The following is a 23,166-nucleotide window of genomic DNA, read 5'->3' on the forward strand; positions in this document are numbered from 1 at the left end:
CACTCAATTCAAAGGGCTCTATTGGCATAGGAAACATGCTTACATTGCCAAAGCAAGTGGAATAGATAACAAACAAAAGTGAAATAAACAATCAGAAATGAACAGTAGACATTCAAAACAAGAGAGACATTCAAAATGTTATATTACTGGATATTTACAGTCTCTCTCTCTCTCTCTTCCTTTTTCTTTTGTTTTCTCTCCCTCTTCCCCTTTTTCCCCACCCTCTCGCTTTCTTTCTGTCCCTCGCTCTGTTCATCTCTACCTCTCCACTTCTCCCTCGTCCCCATTCCCCCCCGGGCGCTGGGGGACATTGAACCACAGCGGTAGCAGGAAGAGACGACGGCGTGACTTCGTGAACAAAACAGTGAGTAACACTAATGAGCTGGAACGACGAGCGTCGGTCGCTGTCTTGGGCCCAAAGACACAGTCTATGGTAGGTACAGCGATAGGTACCCAGGGAAGAAGACGGTCTCCACAGTAGTTCATGGACTGACAATCGTTATTACTGTACCGAAAGGAAAGATTTGCCCATTTGGAATGTTACTACTGTTACTGTGCACCTCCGAGCAATGTTGTTCATTTTCCCGTTTTTTTTTTAATTTTCTTTCATGTGTATCTTAGCTATTGCCGTTTGAGCAGGCAGACATTTGTCCCGGTATAATGTAGTATTGAAATAAAGCCTCTCTCACTACACTGGAAGTTAATAAGAATGTGGTTTTCAGATGGCGGAAAACGATGTCAGATTTCAATACTGGACGATGTTATAACGCAGGAGGTCGTCTTCTCTCAATATTCCTATCTCGGGAAATGTGCAGTTTCTTCTCTTTGTCAGCCTCTTCGCTCCAGGGTGCATTGCATAGTGCCATTTGCAAATGTCAGAAACACTTTGCGAGGCACATCGATCTGCAGGTAGAACATGGTGAGATTGGAGACTCCTAAATTGATAGTGCAGTTGGTTTAGGCAATTTTCCAGCTAACTAGTTACTTCACATGCTGATATTGACTTTGACATTGTTGTGTGTGGTTATGTTTGCCATCCAGCCCATAGAGAGAGCATTACATTGTTGCTTTTTATAGTCGACTTGAGCTGCAACAGATTTCCACGGCCATTTTTACGTTGCTACCAACCTTATAACGTCAACATGAAATATTAGTTCACCAAAAATATTGTTCCCACATATTACTGTTATTTAACACTGTAAATTATAGGAATTTGTGGATTTTTCCTTTAATGGGGTACTATTTGGGAGTTGTTGTGAAATCAGTATAACAAAATCTCATATTTCTCTCCCTTTCTCTCTCTCTCTCTCTGTGGATCTGAGGTGCTACTCTGGAGAAAAGGGTCAGAGTTACACACACACACACACACACACACGCACGCGCGCACACACACACGCACGCACACACGCACGCACGCACACACACACGTCTGCACCAAAGTCCCCCGTTCACCGTCTCACCGGTTTCCCTCTTTCATACCAACTAAAAGAGAGCAGCTGGTTCTCTCAAGCACATCTCAAGGCCATCCTCCATCCTCAATCCCCTTTCCCTCCCTCCTCTCCTCCCCCGTGATCCCCCTCTCCATCTCTCTTGGGGAGTGACCATATGGCACAGCATTGGAGATCAGCAGAAATTCATCCCCCCCTTTTTCATCCCCTCTTCCATGCGAAAATGGCTGTTTATCATCGACACACACACACACACACACGATTTGTAAAGGGCGAGGTATTTCAGAGAGGGTACAGGTACATACAGTAGGCTGTGTGATGAAGAGGCTCATAACAACAGAGAGGATACCAACAGAGAGATGCCTTTTTAACCAACTGAAAAGGGCCAAGTGCGCGCACTACTCTAGGGTCACATTCCTTCTTGCTCTCCTAACACAATTACATCAGTCATCTCATCGTTGCGTACTGTCGGTCTGATGAAAGAGAAGTCTCCCCCCATATCTTCCCCCCCTCTTTCCTTTCAACTTCTTGTTGTTGTTTTTGGTTAACGGAACTTTGACGTGGGAAACCAGCCCCTTCTTTTCCCGACAGTCGTGCCGCGCTCGCTCGGGTGGGCTTGGTCCAGAGGCTCGCATTACAATCCCAAGTGGCACCCTACTCCCTACGCAGTGCACTGTTCCCTCAGCCAGAGCTGGTGCTCTACGCAGGGTGCCCTCTGGGACGCCGCCGCTGACCGAGAAACCGTTGGCAACGAGCTGGACGACGCACTAGATCTGAAGGAGCTCACACAAACACATTCCTTTGGCGGAGGACTATCGCTATATAGCAGTAGACTTCAAAGTGCTTGGGACTCATTTGGCCGTGGATCAGTTGGAATTGAAGTGAACAAGAGAGACGCGGCAGCCGAAACGGCGTGGGGGGGGGGGGAGCCTATCGCTGTGGTGATGCTACGGGACACCGCTACAAGAAACACCAAATATATAGGCTAGTCAAGACTTTCACCTACTGCAGCAAAGATATAAGTGAATATTCCTGAGTTTATATTAAATGACACAGTAATAACCTGTTAGTATTATTATCATTAAATCATTAGGAAAGTAGTCTCTCTGTCTCTCTCTCTCTCTCTCTCTCTCTCTCTCTCTCTCTCTCTCTCTCTCTCTCTCTCTCTCTCTCTCTCTCTCTCTCTCTCTCTCTCTCTCTCTCTCTCTCTCTCTCTCTCTCTCTCTCTCTCTCTCTCTCTCTCTCTCTCTCTCTCTCTCTCTCTCTCTCTCTCTCTCTCTCTCTCTCTCTCTCTCTCTCTCTCTCTCTCTCTCTCTCTCTCTCTCTCTCTCTCTCTCTCTCTCTCTCTCTGCGATTCTTCTGGTCTGAAGTTCAGGTGGAACAGGCACACACACAAAGGCACACATTGGAAAGTCCGTCATGGGTAATAACAGACTGAAGTAAATGCCACCAACCGTATGTCAATATAAGCAAATAGCTACACACAGAATAGGATCTATATATGATTAGGCAGAGTGCTTTGGCTAATAGCCTCTTGGTCAGTGCGTGTGTGTGTGTGTGTGTGTGTGTGTCAATGGTCGTTTAACACCATTAGTGCGTAATGACAGAGGTCACTAGGTCCAAGTGGAGAGGAAAATGCATTGATGAGTTTGTGTGTGTGTGTGTGTGTGTGTGTGTGTGTTTGTGAGACAGAGAGAGAGAGAGAGACAGAGAGAGACACAGAGACAGAAACAGAGACACAGAGAGAGACAGAGCGAGAGACAGAGAGACAGAGCGAGAGACAGAGAGACAGAGCGAGAGACAGAGAGACAGAGCGAGAGACAGAGCGAGAGACAGAGAGACAGAGCGAGAGACAGAGACAGAGTGAGAGAGAGACAGAGAGCGAGAGAGACAGAGAGAGAGAGAGAGAGAGAGACAGACAGAGACAGAGAGAGAGAGAGAGAGAGAGAGAGACAGAGACAGAGACAGAGACAGAGACAGAAACAGAGACAGAAACAGAGACACAGAGAGAGAGACAGAGAGACAGAGCGAGAGACAGAGAGAGAGACAGAGAGAGAGAGAGAGAGAGAGAGAGAGAGAGAGAGAGAGAGAGAGAGACAGAGAGAGACAGAGAGAGACAGAGAGAGACAGAATGCATTGATGAACAGTGAAGAGGGGAATACTTCCAACAAGTGTGTGAAGAAGCACCAGCAGCATTTTGTAGTACCATTGCCATACTTTCACACACACGTGATTTAGACACACACTGAGCTGATGGAAGATAAAGATACGCTTTCTTTCATTCAGTCATTTTATCAGAAACAGAGAGACAAAAAAAAACGATGTCAGACTTCTTCATAGTTCTGGCTAAAGGAAATACCATGTGCACATTCTTGGGTCCATTTCATTGCTAGGGCCACTCGCAACTCTCAAACAAACACACTCTCACACACACACTCTCTCTCTCTCAATCTCCATTTCAGCATTCCAATCAGTTAGACCGCAAATTGCATCACAGACTCTGGTTGTGTACCAAATGGCACCCTATTCCCTACTTAGTGCATTATTTTTTGACCAGGACTCATAGGGCTCTGTTCAAAAGTAGTGCACTGTGTAGGGAACAGGCTGCCATTTGGAACGCAGCCCTGAATTGTGAGTCTGGTACTAAAGTAGTCTGGTCTTCCAAGTTTTTTTCTTTCCTCTATAGACCTACTTTTTATTTCTTGTAGACAGGATATGAGTCTATCTATTACTTATAAAGACGCACAGAGACAGAGACAGAGACAGACAGAGAGATAGAGAGACAGAGAGAGAGAGAGAGGACATCGTCACAGAGGAGAGACTGAGCAATCAACTAAGAAGGGAAATATCTAGCCTAGCATATCTATGGAAATACTAGCTCGCTCTCGGAAATTAACCAAATCTGTGTCAAGCAAAGGAGAGGGGAAAGGAGAGCGAGAGAGTGAGAGGGAGATCGAGAGAGAGTGACAGACAGAGAGGGAGAGAGAGAGAGAGTGACAGACAGAGGGAGAGAGAGAGAGAGAGAGGGCGACGAGGAGAGAGGAGATGAGGAGGAGGAGGGAGAGGAGGAGGAGGAGGAGAGAGGAGGAGGAGGAGAGTGTGGTAGCCCGTCTTAAATCACCACCGCAACTGCTTGCTTTCCTTTCACCGTTTAGTGGAACTGAGTCGACCCGTCCAACGGCACAGCAACATGGAACGTCTGCCTGTTCTGAAAACTCCTCAAAATAAACACCCCCCGTTACTCAACCCCAACCAAACGTCTCACACAGACGTCAGCACAGATGTTATTACCTGTTAACTGTGGTTGTCATGCCGCAGCCCGAGGGTCACGTATGACCCCTTTGCTGCAGAGGTTTAATACCCAGTTGATCCAATCGCTTCCCGAACTGTATCCTTCTCCTCTATCTCCCCATCTCATATTCTAATCTATATCTGGCTATAAAACTTTGAACGTAGCCGTAAGAAAACATAGGCCTATATAAAACGACATGATTAAAGAACCCTTGCTCCAGCACTTTACAGCTAAACGTTGCGTAGAGACGTTGTTGTAGCCTTCGGTGTCTAAAGGGTATCTGGTGAATTGAGCCTATTGAACCAGGCCAAGAATAGCTTTTTAGGGGTAGGCGCTGTCGTCTCTCTCTGCGGACGCAAACAAACACACACACACACACACACACACAGATAATGGACGACAGGGCTTGTGTTTAATATCATTATGTATTCTGGCAGTCCGTCTTTTAATCCCCCAGTCAGTCAGTCACAGTGTGTGTGTGTGCGTGTGTGTGTGTGTGTATGTGTGTGTCCTACTGCTGGTCTAAGCCCCTAGACTATGTACCTCCTCTATTTCCTATATGTATTAAACAAAAGCGCACACACACACACACACACACACACACACACACACACACACACACACACACACACACACACACTATTTATCTGTGTCAATGTGTTATTATAATATCAAGCCATCAAGCAACCATCAATCTGATCTGGTGCATAAATGGTTTTCCCCTCTCTAATCCACACAATTGTTTAACATCGCAGTTAAATCCATATGACACAGAGAGAGAGAGAAATAGAGAGAGAGAGAGAGAGAGAAATAGAGAGAGAGAGAGAAATAGAGAGAGAGAAATAAAGAGAGAGAGAGAAATAGAGAGAGAGAAATAAAGAGAGAGAGAAATAAATAGAGAGAGAGAGAGAATTGAATTGAGAGAGACACACACATTATCGTTAATATGCTATAGCAGCCCTATAGCGTAATAGCTAAACAGCCTCTCCTACACCGAAGCAACGGTCTGACCCAGCTCTACAGCCGCTCTTTTGTTACAGCGGAGTAGCCCGCTGACTGCACGGCCGATTCAGAAGCCACATAAATGGGCTTTAATTCCTACAAGGAGACTGCATGCTGGTGCTCGGGAGAGAGAGGCGGGGGTTTGGCTTGACTTTCACGGAGAGAGAGAGAGGGAGAGAGAGAGGGGGGGGGAGAGACAGAGAGAGAGAGAGAGAGAGAGAGAGAGAGAGACAGATAGAGAGACAGAGAGACAGATAGATAGAGAGAGAGAGAGGGAGACGGAGAGAGAGAGACTAGTATAGTGGCTCAGCTCACTGCTTAGTGTGTTCAGCCAAGCATGAGAACACAAAGGTTTTTTACTTGCTATCAAAAAGGGAAGAAGCCTTTTGAGAGGAGCTGGAACTGAGCAACGAGAGCATTCAGTCCCTGAGCCACTCTCCGTCTAGAGTGGTGGTAGTAGCAGCCTAGTGCTGTAGCAAATAATATCTCCAGTATCATACATATTGATATAAACCGCTACAAGTACCATTGCGAGTTGCCAGCCCTTCTCGCTCTCTCCACGCTCTTCCCTGGAAATGTATTTTGTTGCAATTTTGACGCACGCCCGAGAAACCACAACAGCCGATCGTAAAGTAATCTAGTCACGGAACTTTTACCGGAATTATGAACACACAGAGTGACTGGTGTTCGTTAGAGAGACACACACGACCTAATATTTACAGAAGGCTAATGTTCAGGATTTTCCTATAGCCTCTGAAGCCCCCAACAATAGCTGTTTAATCTACGTGGTCACTACGATATCTATCAATCCTGCTCTCTAACTAAATGTTGGCTATTGATTTGACTTCCCGGTCGGGACGCATATTCAGCATGTCACAAAACACACACAGAGACAGAGAGAGGAAATCAGTCTCTTTAACTTACAAATGCCATCACTGAAGAGCCTAAACACATAATGAAATAGCAAGATAAGGAAACACACACACACACACACACACACACTGTAGTCTCACTACAATAAAGGAATTTAGCCATCAAGTGTAGTATCCCATCCATATCCCTAACCACTTTGTCTCACTCACGCACACTGGCAGCACGTTACGCACACATCAACTCTCCATTCCCTCTCACACCCTCGACCCAGCTTCAAACGAGCGCTAGGGATCATCAGAACGACATAACGAAAAGGTAGTTAACTTACTATGGGCTCCATGCGAGGTGTGTCGACTTGCCGCGGAGACACCAATAGCATCTTGGAGATAAAGTGGAAGGCGGCGACGCATCCGTTAAATCCACTTTGCTGTCCCGGTCTGTTAGTCCCCTCACAACAATAACAAAAAATAATATATAAAACCAACAAGGTCGTTAAAAAAAAAAACAGAAAGGTTTAAAAACAACCTTTGAGGAGAAATAACGAAGTCTCTCCCACAGTCGTCTTTGTCTGATAAATTGGTGTCGAGTACTGAAGACAACCGTTATGAATTTAAAGGGCTACTACAGCCAAAATAGATCTAATTGTATATTCCCTTCAAGTAGAAGAACAAGTTCATCCTCTCTATTGCAGTATTCGTCGTAATGATACAACGTCTAGTATCAATCTAGTGTCGGGTCAGGCACTTACTCGCCAGAGCTGCTGGCTTCCTGGGGGGGGGGTGAGCTCGGTGATAGGTTGATATGGAGGCCTACGTCGCAGAGAGGGAGGAGACGAAGTTGTTCCATTCGCCTCTCGGCACTTAAAGGGGACATTCCCACTTACTGGGATCGTCTGAGAGGGCAATCGTGTGTGTGTGTGCGCGTGTGCGTGTGCTTGCGTGTGTGTGTGTGTGCGCGCGCGTGTGTGTGTACCCCTAGGGAAGGTTTCTCAGATGAGCGATAAAGAGAGTGACACAAATATCTGCAACACAAAGAGGCTGAGGGAAACCAGTGGTCACGGTGTTAAACAGTCTGCTGAACACACACACACACACACACACATCAGCGTGCGATGATTGTGATTACGCTCATTTACTTATCCGTTTATTATGTGTTATAATACAACACGATTAGCTATGTAATATCGGTGTAATACACCACTATTATATTTGTGAAATGCTTTATAGGCAACTACTATCAGCTTCATTACACTGTTAAAATATCTTTGTAATACCGTTTTAATAAGTAAAATCAATGAGTACATTTAAAAAATATATAATATTTCCACTACAAATATTTCCTCACACTAAACCATAAAAAAAATATATATATATATGCGTACAAGATGACTGGTATATGCATTTAAGATATAAAAAACATACAATACCCATGTGTGGATGATAGATGTGGGGTAAGCTGATCCTAGATCTGTTCCTATAGGTAATTGCCATGTTACACACGTATAGACTCTATTCACTTACGTGCAGTCAGTCAGTCAGTCATGATATTGATTTCATAAGGATAGAACCATGTGCAGATTAAAGATGTCAAGTAAAATGATCCTAGATCTGTACCTACAGGGGTAACATCTACCCTCCCTTATTAATTGCCATGTTCCACACGTATAGACTCTCTTCCTATGTGCAGCCAGTCAATCAGTTGACCTTGAGAGAAGGACCTTACAGTGTCAGCTTTTAACCAGGGTCAATGGAGACGTGTGTGGGTCTGTGTGTGTGCATGTGTGTGTGCAGGGTTGGATAGGTTACTTTCTAAATGTAAATCCGGTAACGTCACTAGTTACCTGTCCAAAATTGTAATCAGTAATGTAACTTTTGGAATTACCCAAACTCGGTAATGTAATCGGATTACTTTTAGATTACTTTCCCCTTAAGAGGCATTAGAAGAAGACAACAATGTATGTTACCAATTGAACAACATCTATTGCAGGATAAAGCAATGTTAAAGTTTACATAGCTGGCCATATATGGATGTTACACTTTACATTATGGGTTTGTTATGTAGGCTTCTTCCAACCCATCGCTTTCTACTACAGATAATAATATATACGATTAAATTATATCTTTACATTAAAAACCAAAGTCTATCAGAATTCCAGTCATTCCAATAAATCAGAAAGAATCAGTATGTGAAATTACTACAGATAAAGCGTTAAAATCATAATTATATATTGACCATGATACACACACCCCACCTTTTTGTCTGTAGTACCTTTTTGTTGGTGACACTTTGATATATTGAGAATATGCAGAAAATCCACAGATGAAACAACAACAAAATGGTTTTGGTAAAAAGCTGAGGGATGGGCCTGGAGAAATGTAACCACTCTCAGATTAATAGACAGAGCTATGGATGCAAGGACTGACCATCAATGATATCAAAATTATTGTTTTAACCATGTTATGAGGCTATACAAATGATAGTCAAACTAAACGCAAAACAGATGGGATAGCGTATCGCTGTAGAATGCTGTGGTAGCCATGCTGGTTAAGTGTGCCTTGAATCCTGGCTTAGGAAGTCCACCAAAAACTCTGAAATCTTCATCCATAACTACAATGTTTTCAGACAAGATAGAACGGCCAAAGGGGGCGGTGTTGCAATCTACTGCAGAGATAACCTGCAGAGTTCTGTCCTACTATCCAGGTCTGTACCCAAACAATTTGAACTTCTACTTTTAAAAATCCATCTCTCTAAAAACAAGTCTCTCACCGTTGCCGCCTGCTATAGTCCACCCTCGGCCCCCAGCTGTGCTCTGGACACAATATGTGAACTGATTGCCCCCCATCTATCTTCAGAGCTCGTGCTACTAGGTGACCTAAACTGGGACATGCTTAACACCCCAGCCATCCTACAATCCAAGCTTGACGCCCTCAATCTCACACAAATGATTAATGAACCCACCAGGTACCACCCCAAAGCTGTAAACACTGGCACCCTCATAGATATCATCCTAACCAATTTGCCCTCTAAATACACCTCTGCTGTTTTCAACCAAGATCTCAGCGATCACTGCCTTATTGCCTGCATCCGTAATGGGTCTACAGTCAAACGACCTCCACTCATCACTGTCAAACGCTCCCTGAAACATTTCAGCGAGCAAGCCTTTCTAATCGACCTGGCCTTGGTATCCTGGAAGGATATTGACCTCATCCCGTCAATATACACAGGCAGTTAGAAAAGCTAAGGCTAGCTTTTTCAAGCAGAAATTTGCTTCCTGCAACACAAATTCAAAAAAGTTCTGGGACATTGTAAAGTCCATGGAGAATAAGAACACCTCCTCCCAACTGCCCACTGCACTAAGGATAGGATACTCTGTCACCACCGATAAACCCACTATAATTGAGAATTTCAATAAGCATTTTTCTACGGCTGGCCATGCTTTCCACCTGGCTACCCCTACTGCAGTCAACAGCATTGCACCCCCCACAGCTACTCGCCCAAGCCTTCCCCATTTCTCCTTCTCCCAAATCCATTCAGCTGATGTTCTGAAAGAGCTGCAAAATCTGGACCCCTACAAATCAGCCGGGCTAGACAATCTGGACCCTTTCTTTCTAAAATTATCTGCCGAAATTATTGCAACCCCTATTACTAGCCTGTTCAACCTCTCTTTCGTGTCGTCTGAGATTCCCAAAGATTGGAAAACAGCTGCTGTCATTCCCCTCTTCAAAGGAGGGGACACTCTTGACCCAAATTGCTATAGACCTATATCCATCCTACCCTGCCTTTCTAAGGTCTTCGAAAGCCAAGTCAACAAACAGATTACCGACCATTTCGAATCCCACCGCACCTTCTCCGCTATGCAATCTGGTTTCAGAGCTGGTCATGGGTGCACCTCAGCCACGCTCAAGGTCCTTAACGATATCGTAACCGCCATCGATAAGAAACAATACTGTGCTGCCGTTTTCATTGACCTGGCCAAAGCTTTCGACTCTGTCAATCACCACATCCTCATCGGCAGACTCAATAGCCTTGGTTTCTCTAATGATTGCATCGCCTGGTTCACCAACTACTTCTCTGATAGAGTTCAGTGTGTCAAATCGGAGGGCCTGTTGTCCGGACCTCTGGCAGTCTCTATGGGGGTGCCACAGGGTTCAATTCTTGGGCCAACTCTTTTCTCTGTATACATCAATGATGTCGCTCTTGCTGCTGGTGAGTCTCTGATCCACCTCTACGCAGACGACACCATTCTGTATACTTCTGGCCCTTCTTTGGACATTGTGTTAACAACCCTCCAGACAAGCTTCAATGCCATACAACTCTCCTTCCGTGGCCTCCAACTGCTCCTAAATACAAGTAAAACTAAATGCATGCTCTTCAACCAATCGCTGCCTGCACCTGCCCGCCTGTCCTGCATCACTACTCTGGACGGTTCTGACTTAGAATATGTGGACAACTACAAATACCTAGGTGTCTGGTTAGACTGTAAACTCTCCTTCCAGACTCACATCAAACATCTCCAATCCAAAGATAAATCAAGAATTGGCTTCCTATTTCGCAACAAAGCATCCTTCACTCATGCTGCCAAACATACCCTCGTAAAACTGACCATCCTACCGATCCTCGACTTTGGCGATGTCATTTACAAAATAGCCTCCAATACCCTACTCAATAAACTGGATGCAGTCTATCACAGTGCCATCCGTTTTGTCACCAAAGCCCCATATACTACCCACCACTGCGACCTGTACGCTCTCGTTGGCTGGCCTTCGCTTCATAATCGTCTCCAAACCCACTGGCTCCAGGTCATCTACAAGACCCTGCTAGGTAAAGTCCCCCCTTATCTCCGCTCACTGGTCACCATAGCAGCACCCACCTGTAGCACGCGCTCCAGCAGGTATATCTCTCTGGTCACCCCCAAAGCCAATTCCTCCTTTGGCCGTCTCTCTTTCCAGTTCTCTGCTGCCAATGACTGGAACAAACTACAAAAATCTCTGAAACTGGAAACACTTATCTCCCTCACTAGCTTTAAGCACCAGCTGTCAGAGCAGCTCACAGATCACTGCACCTGTACATAGCCCATCTATAATTTATCCCAAACAACTACCTCTTCCCCTACTGTATTTATTTATTTTATTTTGCTCCGATGCACCCCATTATCTCCATTTCTACTTTGCACTTTCTTCCACTACAAACTTGCTTACCTGGTTAAATAAAGGTGAAATAAAAATAAAAAATCTTCATGACTTAAAGTAATGATGGACTGTCGGTTCTCTTTGGTTATTTGAGCCGTTCTTGCCATAATATGAACTTGGTCTTTTACCAAATAGGGCCATCTTCTGTATACCACCCCTACCATGTCAACTGATTGGCTCAAACGCATTAAGAAGGAAAGAAATTCCACAAATTAACTTTTAACAAGGCACACCTGTTAATTGAAATGCATTCCAGGTGACTACCTCATGAAGCTGGTTGAGACAATGCCAAGATTGTGCAAAGCTGTTATCAAGGCAAACGGTGGATACTGTGAATAATCTCAAATATACAATATATTTCACTTTTTTAGTTACTACATGAGTCCATATGTGTCATTTCATCGTTTTCATGTCTTCACTATTATTCTACAATGTAGAAAATAGTAAAAATAAATAAAAGTCCTGGAATGAGTAGGTGTGTCCAAACTTTTGACTGGTACTGTGTATATATATATATATATATCAGTAAGTGTATGTAAACTTCCGACTTCAACTGTACATATATATATATATATATATATATATATATATATATATATATATATATATATATATACAGTTGAAGTCGGAAGTTTACATACACTTAGGTTGGAGTCATTAAAACTCATTTTTCACCCACTCCACAAATTTCTTTTTAACAAACTATAGTTTTGGCAAGTCGGTAAGGACATCTACTTTGTGCATGACAGAAGTAAGTTTTCCAACAATTGTTTACAGACAGATTATTTCACTTATAATTCACTGTACCACAATTCCAGTGGGTCAGAAGTTTACATTAACTAAGTTGACTGTGCCTTTATACAGCTTGGAAAATGATGTCATGGCTTTAGAAGCTTCTGATAGTCTAATTGACATAATTTGAGTCAATTGGAGGTGTAACTGTGGATGTATTTCAAGGCCTACCTTCAAACTCAGTGCCTCTTTGCTTGACATCATGGGAAAATCAAAAATCAGCCAAGACCTCAGAAAAATAATTGTAGACCTCCACAAGTCTGGTTCATCCTTGGGAGTAATTTCCAAACGCCTGAAGGTACCATGTTCATCTGTACAAACAATAATACGCAAGTATAAACACTATGGGACCACGCAGGCGTCATACCGCTCAGGAAGGAGACGCGTTCAGTCTCCTAGAGATGAATGTACGTTGGTGCGAAAAGTGCAAATCATTCCCAGAACAACAGCTAAGGACCTTGTGAAGATTCTGGAGGATACAGGTACAAAAGTATCTATATCCACAGTAAAACGAGTCCTATATCGACATAACCTAAAAGGCCGCTCAGAAATGAAGAAGCTACTGCTCCAAAACCTCCATAAAAAAGCCAGACTACAGTTTGCAACTGCACATGGAGAAATGTCCTCTGGTCTGATGAAAGAAAAATAGAACTGTTTGGCCATAATGACCATTGTTATGTTTGGAGGAAAGGGGGAAGCTTGCAAGCCAAAGAACACAATCCCAACCGTGAAGCACGGGGGTGGCAGCATCATGTTGTGGGGGTGCTTTTCTGCAGGAGGGACTGGTGCACTTCACAAAATAGATAGAATCATGAGGGAGGAAAATTATGTGGATATATTGAAGCAACATCACAAAACATCAAGTCAGGAAGTTAAAGCTTGGCCACAAATGGGTCTTCCAAATGGACAATGACCCCAAGCATACTTCCAAAGTTGTGGCAAAATGGCTTAAGGACAACAAAGACAAGGTATTGGAGTGGCCATCACAAAGCCCTGACCTCAATCCCATAGAAAATTTGTGGGCAGAACTGAAAAAGTGTGTGCGAGCAGGGAGACCTACAAAGCTGACTCAGTTACATCAGCTCTGTCAGGAGGAATGGGCCAAAACTTACCAAACTTATTGAGGGAAGCTTGTGGAAGGATACCCGAAACATTTGACCCAAGTTAAACAATTTAAAGGCAATGCTATCAAATACTAATTGAATGTATGTAAACTTCTGACCCACTGGAATGTAAAAGCTGAAATAAATAATTCTCTCTACTATTATTCGGACATTTCACATTCTTAAAATAAAGTGGTGATCCTAACTGACCTAAGACAGGGAATTTTTTACCATGATTAAATGTGAGGAGTTTTGAAAAACGGAGTTTAATTGTATTTGGCTAAGGTGTTGTCATGGTCGTCGTAAGGATTGGACCAAGGCGCAGTGGGTAAAGTGCTCATACTTAATTTATTTGATGAAAACACTTAAACAAAATAAACCTACGATGAAAAACTGTTCCGTAAGGCAACACAGGCTATACAGAAAATAACCACCCACATGTGAAAACAAACCCAACTAAATATGGCCTCCAATTAGAGACAACGACAACCAGCTTCCTCTAATTGGAGGTCATTGCCAAAAACCCAACATAGAAATAGAAAACTAGATATACACATAGAAATAGAAAATATAGAACATAAACCAAAAACACCGAAACACACAAAACAAACACCCCCTGCCACACCCTGACCAAACTACAATGACAAATAACCACTTTTACTGGTCAGGACGTGACAGTACCCCCCCCAAAAGGTGCAGACCCCGAATGCACCTCAAAAACAAAAAACCCCACAAAAACAACCCCAAACTTAAAGGGAGGGAAGGGAGGGTCGCCACCGTCAACGACGGTCCCTGTGCTACACCCCCCCTTCCCAATCCTCCCACTACGGAGGTGGCTCTGGGTGTAGCTCCCGTTCAGAAGACTCTGGGCTGCGCGGCTTCACTGGAGACTCCTGGCTGAGGTGCGTCGCTGGAGACTCCTGGCTGATGAGCGTCGCATGAGGATCAGGGCTGTGGAGCGTCGCTAGAGGCTCTGGAACGTCGCTGGAGACTCAGGGCTGAGGAGCGTCGCTGGAGACTCAGGGCTGAGGAGCGTCGCTGGAGACTCAGGGCTGAGGAGCGTCGCTGGAGACTCAGGGCTGAGGAGCGTCGCTGGAGACTCAGGGCTGAGGAGCGTCGCTGGAGACTCAGGGCTGAGGAGCGTCGCTGGAGACTCAGGGCTGAGCAGGCGCACTGGAGGCCTGATGCGTGCGACTGGCATAGGAAGCGCCAGACTAGTAACACGCACCTCAGGGCTTGTGCGGGGAGCAGGAACAGGACGTACTGGACTGGGACGGCGCACTGGAGGTCTGATGCGTGGGACTGGCTTTGGAGGCGCCAGACTAGTAACACGCAGGAACAGGACGTACTGGACTGGGCAGGCGCACTAGAGGCCTGATGCGTGGGGCTGGCTTTGGGGGCGCCAGACTAGTGACACGCACCTCAGGGCTAGTGCGAGGAGCAGGAACAGGACGTACTGGACTGGGCAGGCGCACTAGAGGCCTGATGTGTGGGGCTGGCTTTGGGGGCGCCAGCCTAGTAACACGCACCTCAGGGCTAGTGCAAGGAGCAGGAACAGGGTAAACTGGACCGAGGAGATGCACTGGTGGCCAGATGCGCTGCGCCGGCGCACTTCTCCCTGGCTGCCGGCCAACTCTCGCCTGGCAACGCTGCGGAGCCCTTATTGACCGCACCGGACTGTGCACGCGTATGGGCGACACAGTGCGTATCTCCGCATAACAAGGTGCTTGCTTGATCCGTTGCTCCCCATAATAAGCACGGGGAGTTGGCTCAGGTCTCCATCCTGACTCTGCCCAACTCCCCGTGTGCCCCCCCCAAAATTGTTTTTGGGGGATGCCTCTCGGCCTCATCTAGCTCCCTTAGTTTCCTCTCCCAGAAACGTCGTTCTGCCTCCCACGTCCATCCTTCTCTTCGGTGCTTCAATCCCCGCTGCTTGGTCCTTGTTTGGTGCTCCAATCCCCGCTGCTTGGTCCTTGTTTGGTGGGTGGTTCTGTCATAGGCATCGTAAGGATAGGACCAAGGCGCAACGGGTAAAGTGCTCATCTTCTTTCTTTATTAAAGAAAACACTTAACAAAATAAACTGACGACGAAAACAGTCCAGTAAGGTGCACAGACTATACTGGAAACAACCATCCACAAAACACAAGTGAAAACAAACTCAACTAAATATGGCCTCCAATTAGAGACAACGACAACTCTAATTGGAGGTCATTGCCAAAAACCCAACATAGAAATAGAAAACTAGATAGAAAATAGAAAATAGAAAGAAAATATAGAACATAAACCAAAAACACCGAACCACACAAAACAAACACCCCCGCCACGCCCTGACCAAACTACAATGACAAATAACCCCTTTTACTGGTCAGGACGTGACACCGTATTATGGAGCTGTTGCAAGAGCACATTTTTTCACTGGCTGTCCACTGGTTCAAAAACAATGATTTATAGGCAGTTTAAACTTCTTGAATTCAACCATTATTGGGTTCAAAAACACATTTAGATTTGTGGACAGCCATCCACAGCAACCAAAATCCATAAGGAGCAAATAGCTAAATGAGTGAGCAGCAGTGTCCATCAATGCACTATGTAGATATCAATAATAAATGATATCCGTATCGCCGTAGACTACACTACTGCTGTCATCCTTACCTCCAAGCGTTTATTCAAGTTGGATAATCTTTGGATGCCGACAGCAGTCGTACTATTGGAAAACATAGCTTGGACTGTAGCCTACAAAAGACTATTCCTGTTCTTTTACTGCGATTGATCAAACACATTTGGTGTCTCATCATAGTGGTCTCTGACTTGTGGTCAGACTCACTCTGGTGGAACAAACTTCAACTTGAGCCTTTTTTCAATGCTGATTTGAATGTCATTGAGAAAACAGAGAAGGGTCAAATATTTTTTTTTTAGCAAACATCCTTTCTGAATTTAAAAGTAATCCTCGAAGTAATCATCCAGTTTTTCAGAAGTATCTGTAATCTGATTACAATATTTTTGCTGGTAATGTAACAGTTTACAGTTACCGGTTTTTGTAATCCCTTACATGTAATGGATTACATGTAATTTGTTACTCCCCAACCCTGTGTGTGTGTGTGTGCGTTTAACCAGCTAGGGTTCAACGCAGACATAGGGTCAAAATGAAGCTGTAGACATTCAACCAGCTGTATGGGGTCATAGGTTAGAGGTTAAGAAGGGGGTCCTGGTGTGTTTTTATGAGTGGCCAACCCCTGGTAGGTTTGGGTTGAAATAACACTGGATGTGTCCTAAATGGCACTCTATTCCCTATATAGTGCACTACTTTTGACCAGAGCCTATGGGGAATAGGGTGCCAGTCATGACGCTGTTAGGGTTGAAATAACACGACCAGTAATGGAGGGGTAATGGGTGGATTACATCTAAACACCTGCTTTGAGAATAATGTGAGTACAAAGGGAGGAGGAGGGAAAGGGAGGAGGGGAATGGAAAGGGAGGAGGAGGAGGGTAAGGGAGGATGAAGAGTGGGGACTGGGGAGATAGAGGATGAAGGGAGGAGGGAGAGAAAGGATGGAAGGAGAAGGTGAGGGAGATACAGCAAGAGATGGAAAGAGAGAGAGGCAATAGAGAGAGAGAGAGAGAGAGAGAGAGAGAGAGAGAGAGAGAGAGAGAGAGATGGAAAGAGAGAGAGGCAATAGAGAGTGAGCAAGATAGAGAGCGAGAGAGAGCGAGAGAGAGCGAGAGAGAGCGAGAGAGAGCGAGAGAGAGTGAGAGAGCGAGAGAGATGGAAGGAGAAGGTGAGGGTGATACAGCAAGAGATGGAAAGAGAGAGAGGCAATAGAGAGTGAGCGCGAGAGAGAGCGAGCGAGAGCGAGAGCGAGAGAGAGAGAGAGAGAGAGAGAGAGAGAGCGAGAGAGAGAGAGAGCGAGAGAGAGAGAGAGCGAGAGAGCGAGCGAGAGCGAGAGATGGAAGGAGAAGGTGAGGGTGATACAGCAAGAGATGGAAAGAGAGAGAGGCAATAGAGAGTGAGCAAGATAGAGAGAGAGAGAGAGCGAGAGAGAAGGATGGAAGGAGGTATGGAGTGAGGAGAAAGGAGGATGAGTACTCCCTGGAGAAGGATCCAGGTGGAACAGCAGTGGGTCTGGCACAGTTACAGCAACCCCACGGGACAACTGTGTGTGTGTTTGTACGCGCGTGCGTGCGTGTGTGTGTGCGTCCGCGTGTGATGTATGAGGGGGCCAGCGGCATCATCAAGGAGCTCCACTGAAACAGAGAACGAGAAAATGAGAGGTAGTGAGTGAACAAGAAAGAAAGAGAGTGAGGGGGGAAAAAAAGGGATAGCGAGAGGAATAAGTTCTCCTCTGTTAGTTTGGCACTCCGACTCTGAAGTCTGATCCAAGCCACAGACAAACACCCCCTCAGCATTGTACAGTATAGGCTACCTTACCCAACCTCCATACACTGAAGAGTGAGGAAGAGGGGTGAGGAAGAGGAGGGATGAGAAGGAGCGTTACTGGGATGAAGAGCAGGAAAAAAGGTTGGGAGAGGTACAGGGTGTTAGGAGCAGAACAACTTCGACGTTTGACGTTTGGCAAACACGGATGAACGTCTAGTTCTGAGGCGAGACTGCAAAAGCTGGTAGGTAAGGAGTGGCTCGAGGACGAGTGTGTGTGTGTGTGTGTGTGTGTGTGTGTGTGTGTGTGTGTGTGTGTGTGTGTGTGTGTGTCGCTCACGTGCGTGCGTGCGCTGCGCTTGTGTGCCTGTGTCTCTTTGTGTGTGTGTGTGTGTGTGTGTGTGTGTGCGTGCGTGCGTGCAATGCTCGTTTGTATGTGTGTTTGCTGGCACTCTGCGGTAGCACTCCTGGCAGCTATACAAAGACAGGCTCTCAGTATGCCCAGGATGGGGGGGGAAAGTGGGGTAGAAGACTAGTGAGCATCCCAAATGGCAACCAATTCCCTACACAGTGCACTATTTTTGACCAGAGCCCTATGGGCCCTGGTCAAAAGTAGTGCGCTATATAACGAATAGGGTGCCATTTGGGACAGAGCTGTAAAGCCGGGACGGGGGGACGGGGGGGGGACGGGGGGGTGGTGGTAGAGGGGGGAAATGCCAGCCCAAACGCACTGATCAACCCTCTGCACCTGGAGCCTCAATGGGTTAGGTTACACTGAGTCCTCTCTCTCTCTCTCCTCCCTCTCTCTTTCAGTGTCTAATGATCTCTCTCTCTTTCTTTCTTTCAATCTCTATTTCTCTCTCTTTCAGTGTCTTCCTACCCTCTGTTTCTCAGTTTTTTTAATGATCTCTCTCTCTTTCCTCTCTCTCTTTCTCTCACCCACTCTCTTTCAGTGTCTAATGATCACGCTCTCTCTCTCTCTCTCTCTCTCTCTCTCTCTCCCTCCACCCCTGCCCTCTGTCCCTCTCTCTCCCTTAATCGCTCTCTCTTAAATCGTGTGCCTATAAACACACTTGCTCATACTCAATCCACCACTTACCATACATGTGTATACACTGCATAAGCTAACATTGACGCACTGAGCTATTGAACTCTATCTGTGATATTTTTCTCGTCTAGATGACATAACTGTTTGTTTCTGAGAGCTCTTTACTTGCCTGCTACCACTAAACTCTAGCGTGTCGTGGCTTGTAGCAATAAGAGAGAGGAGATGCTGAAGTTACTTGCTTACATATCTTTTGAATCTGTTGGCATCATAATAAGGGCAGAAAGTGAGGACATTTCAAGTTGCTGCGTCGAATATTCCTCAATGCCAACATGTTGCAAGGCCGTTAACGAGAGCGCGTCCGTGGTGCGCGGGGTCGGCTGTTAGTTCGTCCCGCCCACAATTGCTAATAACCAATCCGCAACTGTCCGACTATATGTGGTAAAGTGAAAATCTGATGTCTGCACCCGACCCTAACCTGCTAATATAGAAAATGCGTTGTAGGCTAGTCAGAGATGGCAGAACGTTTTTATGACAGGGGTAGAGGGTTTTTCTTTTGCCTGGTTTAGATGGGTTTCTGCTTATCATTTCCGACATATTGGTAATGTAGGCTAGTTGTTATTATACGTTGCACTAGAAGACTAAATGAACCCGTGTTCGCCAGAATAATGTCATTAATCGATAGAACGAATGTGGGACCAAAGTTGGGGGAACGCTGAACGTTATGCAAATACTTTGCGACGTCGTGCCACTATTGACCAATCAAAAGCTCACTATCATTTCCAGCCCCTATTGGATTGGCTTTGATACCTAGCGCAACGTGAGGGCGAAGAAAGCATGGCTATCCGAATGGAGGTGCTAAAAGGATCTTGGCCATTAAGCATTTTTTAAGGTATTGTTTTCTCCACCCATACGCCCTTGATCCAAACAATATTTATCAACCCTAAACCCGCCGCGGGGACTGCGGGTTATGAGTCAACCCGCACATCACTAGTCTGTACTGTGTGTGTGTGTGTGGGCCGTTGCCCAGTAGGGTGTTCAGACACTCCCTGCTACTCCTCCACACACACTCATCAGGTTACACACACACACACACACACACACACACACACACACACACACACACACACACACACACACACACACACACACACACACACACACACACACACACACTCTCTCTCTCTCTCTAACTACCTCTCTCTCTCTCTGTCTGGCTCCAGTTGCCCAATAAATGACCTAGACAGACACTGGAGTGTGTAAGAGAGAGAAAGAGAGAAATATGATATAGATATATAGACAAGCAAGAGAAAGAGGGTGGAGGAAAAAGGAAGGGCAAGAAACAGAGACAGAGTGAAAGAGAAAGACAGACAGAGCGATAGAGATCAAGAGAGAGAGAGAGAGAGAGAGAGAGAGAGAGAGAGAGAGAGAGAGAGAGAGAGAGAAAGAAAGAGATGGAATGTTTTGGGTGTCTTTAAAAATATGTTGATCCTCTCAAATCATGCCGAGTATTTGAAAGACGGGAGGTCAGACATAAGGGTGTGTGTATGCGTGCGTGTTTGTGGTTAGGAGAGAGGGTGCGACCCCAGCTACACCACAGGCGTCATAACATCACTGCAATGCAAGATTTGTCAAGAAATTCTTAGTGCCAGACAGAGAGACAGAAGGAGAGAGAGAGAGAGAGAGAGAGAGAGAGAGATAGAAGGGAGGCGAGAGATCGAGAGAGCGAGAGAGGGAGCGATAGATAGAGAGAGAGAGAGATTATCTACTTCACTTGCTTTGGCAATGTTAACATGTGTTTCCCATGCCAATAAAGCCTCTTGAATTGAATTGAGAGAGAGAGGAGGTGGGTAAGAGTGGCGCAGCGGTCTAAGGCACTGCATCTTAACTGACTTAGTTAACTGACTTAGCCTAGTTAAATTAAGGTTAAATAAAAAAATATTCTCAAAAATCCAGGAGCTTCTTCTAGCCAATCATGTCCTCCTGTGTTCAGAGCGTAACTACGACAACCAGAGTATATGGTCCTATGCCTAATCAAGGCCAGCATCTGACTCAAGTCATCTGAAATAAACTTTATTATGACACTGTTATAACACATAGATAATAAAACTTTATTAGTAAAGTAAGAGTGTTCTAGTCCTACTGAACAGAACTGTACTGAACGTTTACAAAACAACAAGAACAACTGGTCTAATTTAGATAACAAAAACACTGTAGTTTGGAGTTTACCACAAGTTATTTTCAGTGGTGTTAACTACTTTAAAGTACTACTTAAATATTTGTTTTACTTTATTATTTATCTTTTTGACAACTTTTACTTTTACTTCACTACATTCCTAAAGAAGATAATGTACTCTTTACTCCACACATTTTCCCTGACACCCAAAATGACTTACATTTTGAATGCTTAGCAGGACAGGAAAATGGTCCAATTCATGCACTTATCAAGAGAACATCCCTGGTCATCCCTACTGCCTCTGATCTGGTGGACTCACTAAACACAAATGCTTTGTTTGTCTGAATATGGAGTGTGCCCCTGCCTGTCCGTAAATAAAAAATAAAAAAAAGAATGGTGCCGTCTGGTTTGCTTAATATAAGGAATTTGAAATGATTTATACTTTTACTTTTGATACTTAAGTATGTTTTAGCAATTACATTTACTTTTGATACCTAAGCATATTTAAAACCAAATACTTTTAGACTTTTACTCAAGTAGTATTTTACTGGGTGACTTTCACGTTTACTTGAGTAATCTTCTATTAAGGTATCTTTACTTTTACTTAAGTATAACAATTGGGTACTTTTTCCACCACTGGTTGTTTTCACATTAAGGCTCTGAGTTACTATGCTTTATAGATCTATCAGCATTGATATAACTTTAATGAATGTTATATAGGCCTAATGTTACAGCACAAATACTAAGGGCGAAGTGTATGTATTTTAGATAAGGAATGTGTTACAATGGGCTTATTATGAGTAAGTACATAATATTGTCTGAATCTGAATAAACTTGTTGCCCCCGTCTCCTCTCACAATGGGGTGTTTATTGGGGTTGGGGACGCGAGGCGGTCTGAAGCCGTGTGGTGGGGGGGGACTATCTAAAACCCTGATCTGTGGAGAGGAGACGGGCAGGAGAGGACTCACTCACTCACTCACTCACTCACTCACTCACTCACTCACTCACTCACTCACTCACTCACTCACTCACTCACTCACTCACTCACTCACTCACAGAGTAGACGGGGAGGAGAGGACACACACACAGAGGAGACAGGCAGGAGAGGACACATGCACACACACACACGCACGCACGCACGCACGCACGCACGCACACACACAGAGGAGACAGGCAGGAGAGGAGAGCATTCACTATTGTTACGCCAACAGAAAGACTTGGCTTTGCTCCACACACACACACACACACACACACACACTGAAACAAGATCTCTTAGTTTCTCTACGAAATTCCACGTGTTTACAGTGTTAAAACCCCAAAAAATCTCTATAAGGTAAACAGTGTGGCCATTAATTCCGAGTGGTTAAGGTTATGGTTTGGGGAAGGCTTAAAAGAAAACAATTAAAAACAGTGCGTTGTTTCCATCAACTATCATCAAGTATTCTCACAGCTTGCCAGAGCGTTGTGAACTGTAGTGGCACAGTGGTCTAACCAGGGCGCGCCAGTTCTGAGCATCAAGAGTTTGTGCCCAGTGCTGGGCAATCATTAAAAAATACACACACACACACACACACACACACACACTGAACTGGCACCTCTTTTCTAGGAAAGTAGCATTCTTCTGCACTTCTCTCCCTCCCTCCCTCCTGTTTTCTTTCTTTCTTATTTAGAGAGCTCTCTGCGCCGTTAATTATGTTTTTGGGGACCTGTTGTTGGGGGCGTCGTCGGGGGCAACGGGTGCGTGAAACCATGGTGATGCCAAGGAAGGGAGCGCCTGTCTGACCTTAGGGGGGAGGAGGGGGAGTGGAAGGAGGGAGAAGGGAGAGGGGTGAGGGGAGGAGAGAGGTTGTTAAACAAATTACATATCGTTTCC

At 45.1% G+C, this 23,166-nt stretch overlaps 1 protein-coding gene across 2 annotated transcripts in view; it reads right to left on the bottom strand.

The window, feature by feature from the left end:
- The window catches only part of LOC106608926 (trithorax group protein osa), a 106,663-nt gene extending 99,293 nt beyond the window's left edge, over nt 1-7,370 (bottom strand). For both annotated transcript variants that reach the window (XM_014207151.2, XM_014207153.2), the window contains exon 1: nt 6,944-7,370. In XM_014207151.2, coding sequence (XP_014062626.2) covers nt 6,944-6,994 — 51 coding nt within the window. In that variant the 5' untranslated portion in view covers nt 6,995-7,370. The remainder of the gene's footprint in view (nt 1-6,943) is intronic.
- Nucleotides 7,371-23,166: the final 15,796 nt, after the last annotated feature.

The sequence above is a fragment of the Salmo salar genome, chromosome ssa07 (genome assembly GCF_905237065.1).
Source record: "Salmo salar chromosome ssa07, Ssal_v3.1, whole genome shotgun sequence".
NCBI lineage: Eukaryota > Metazoa > Chordata > Actinopteri > Salmoniformes > Salmonidae > Salmo > Salmo salar.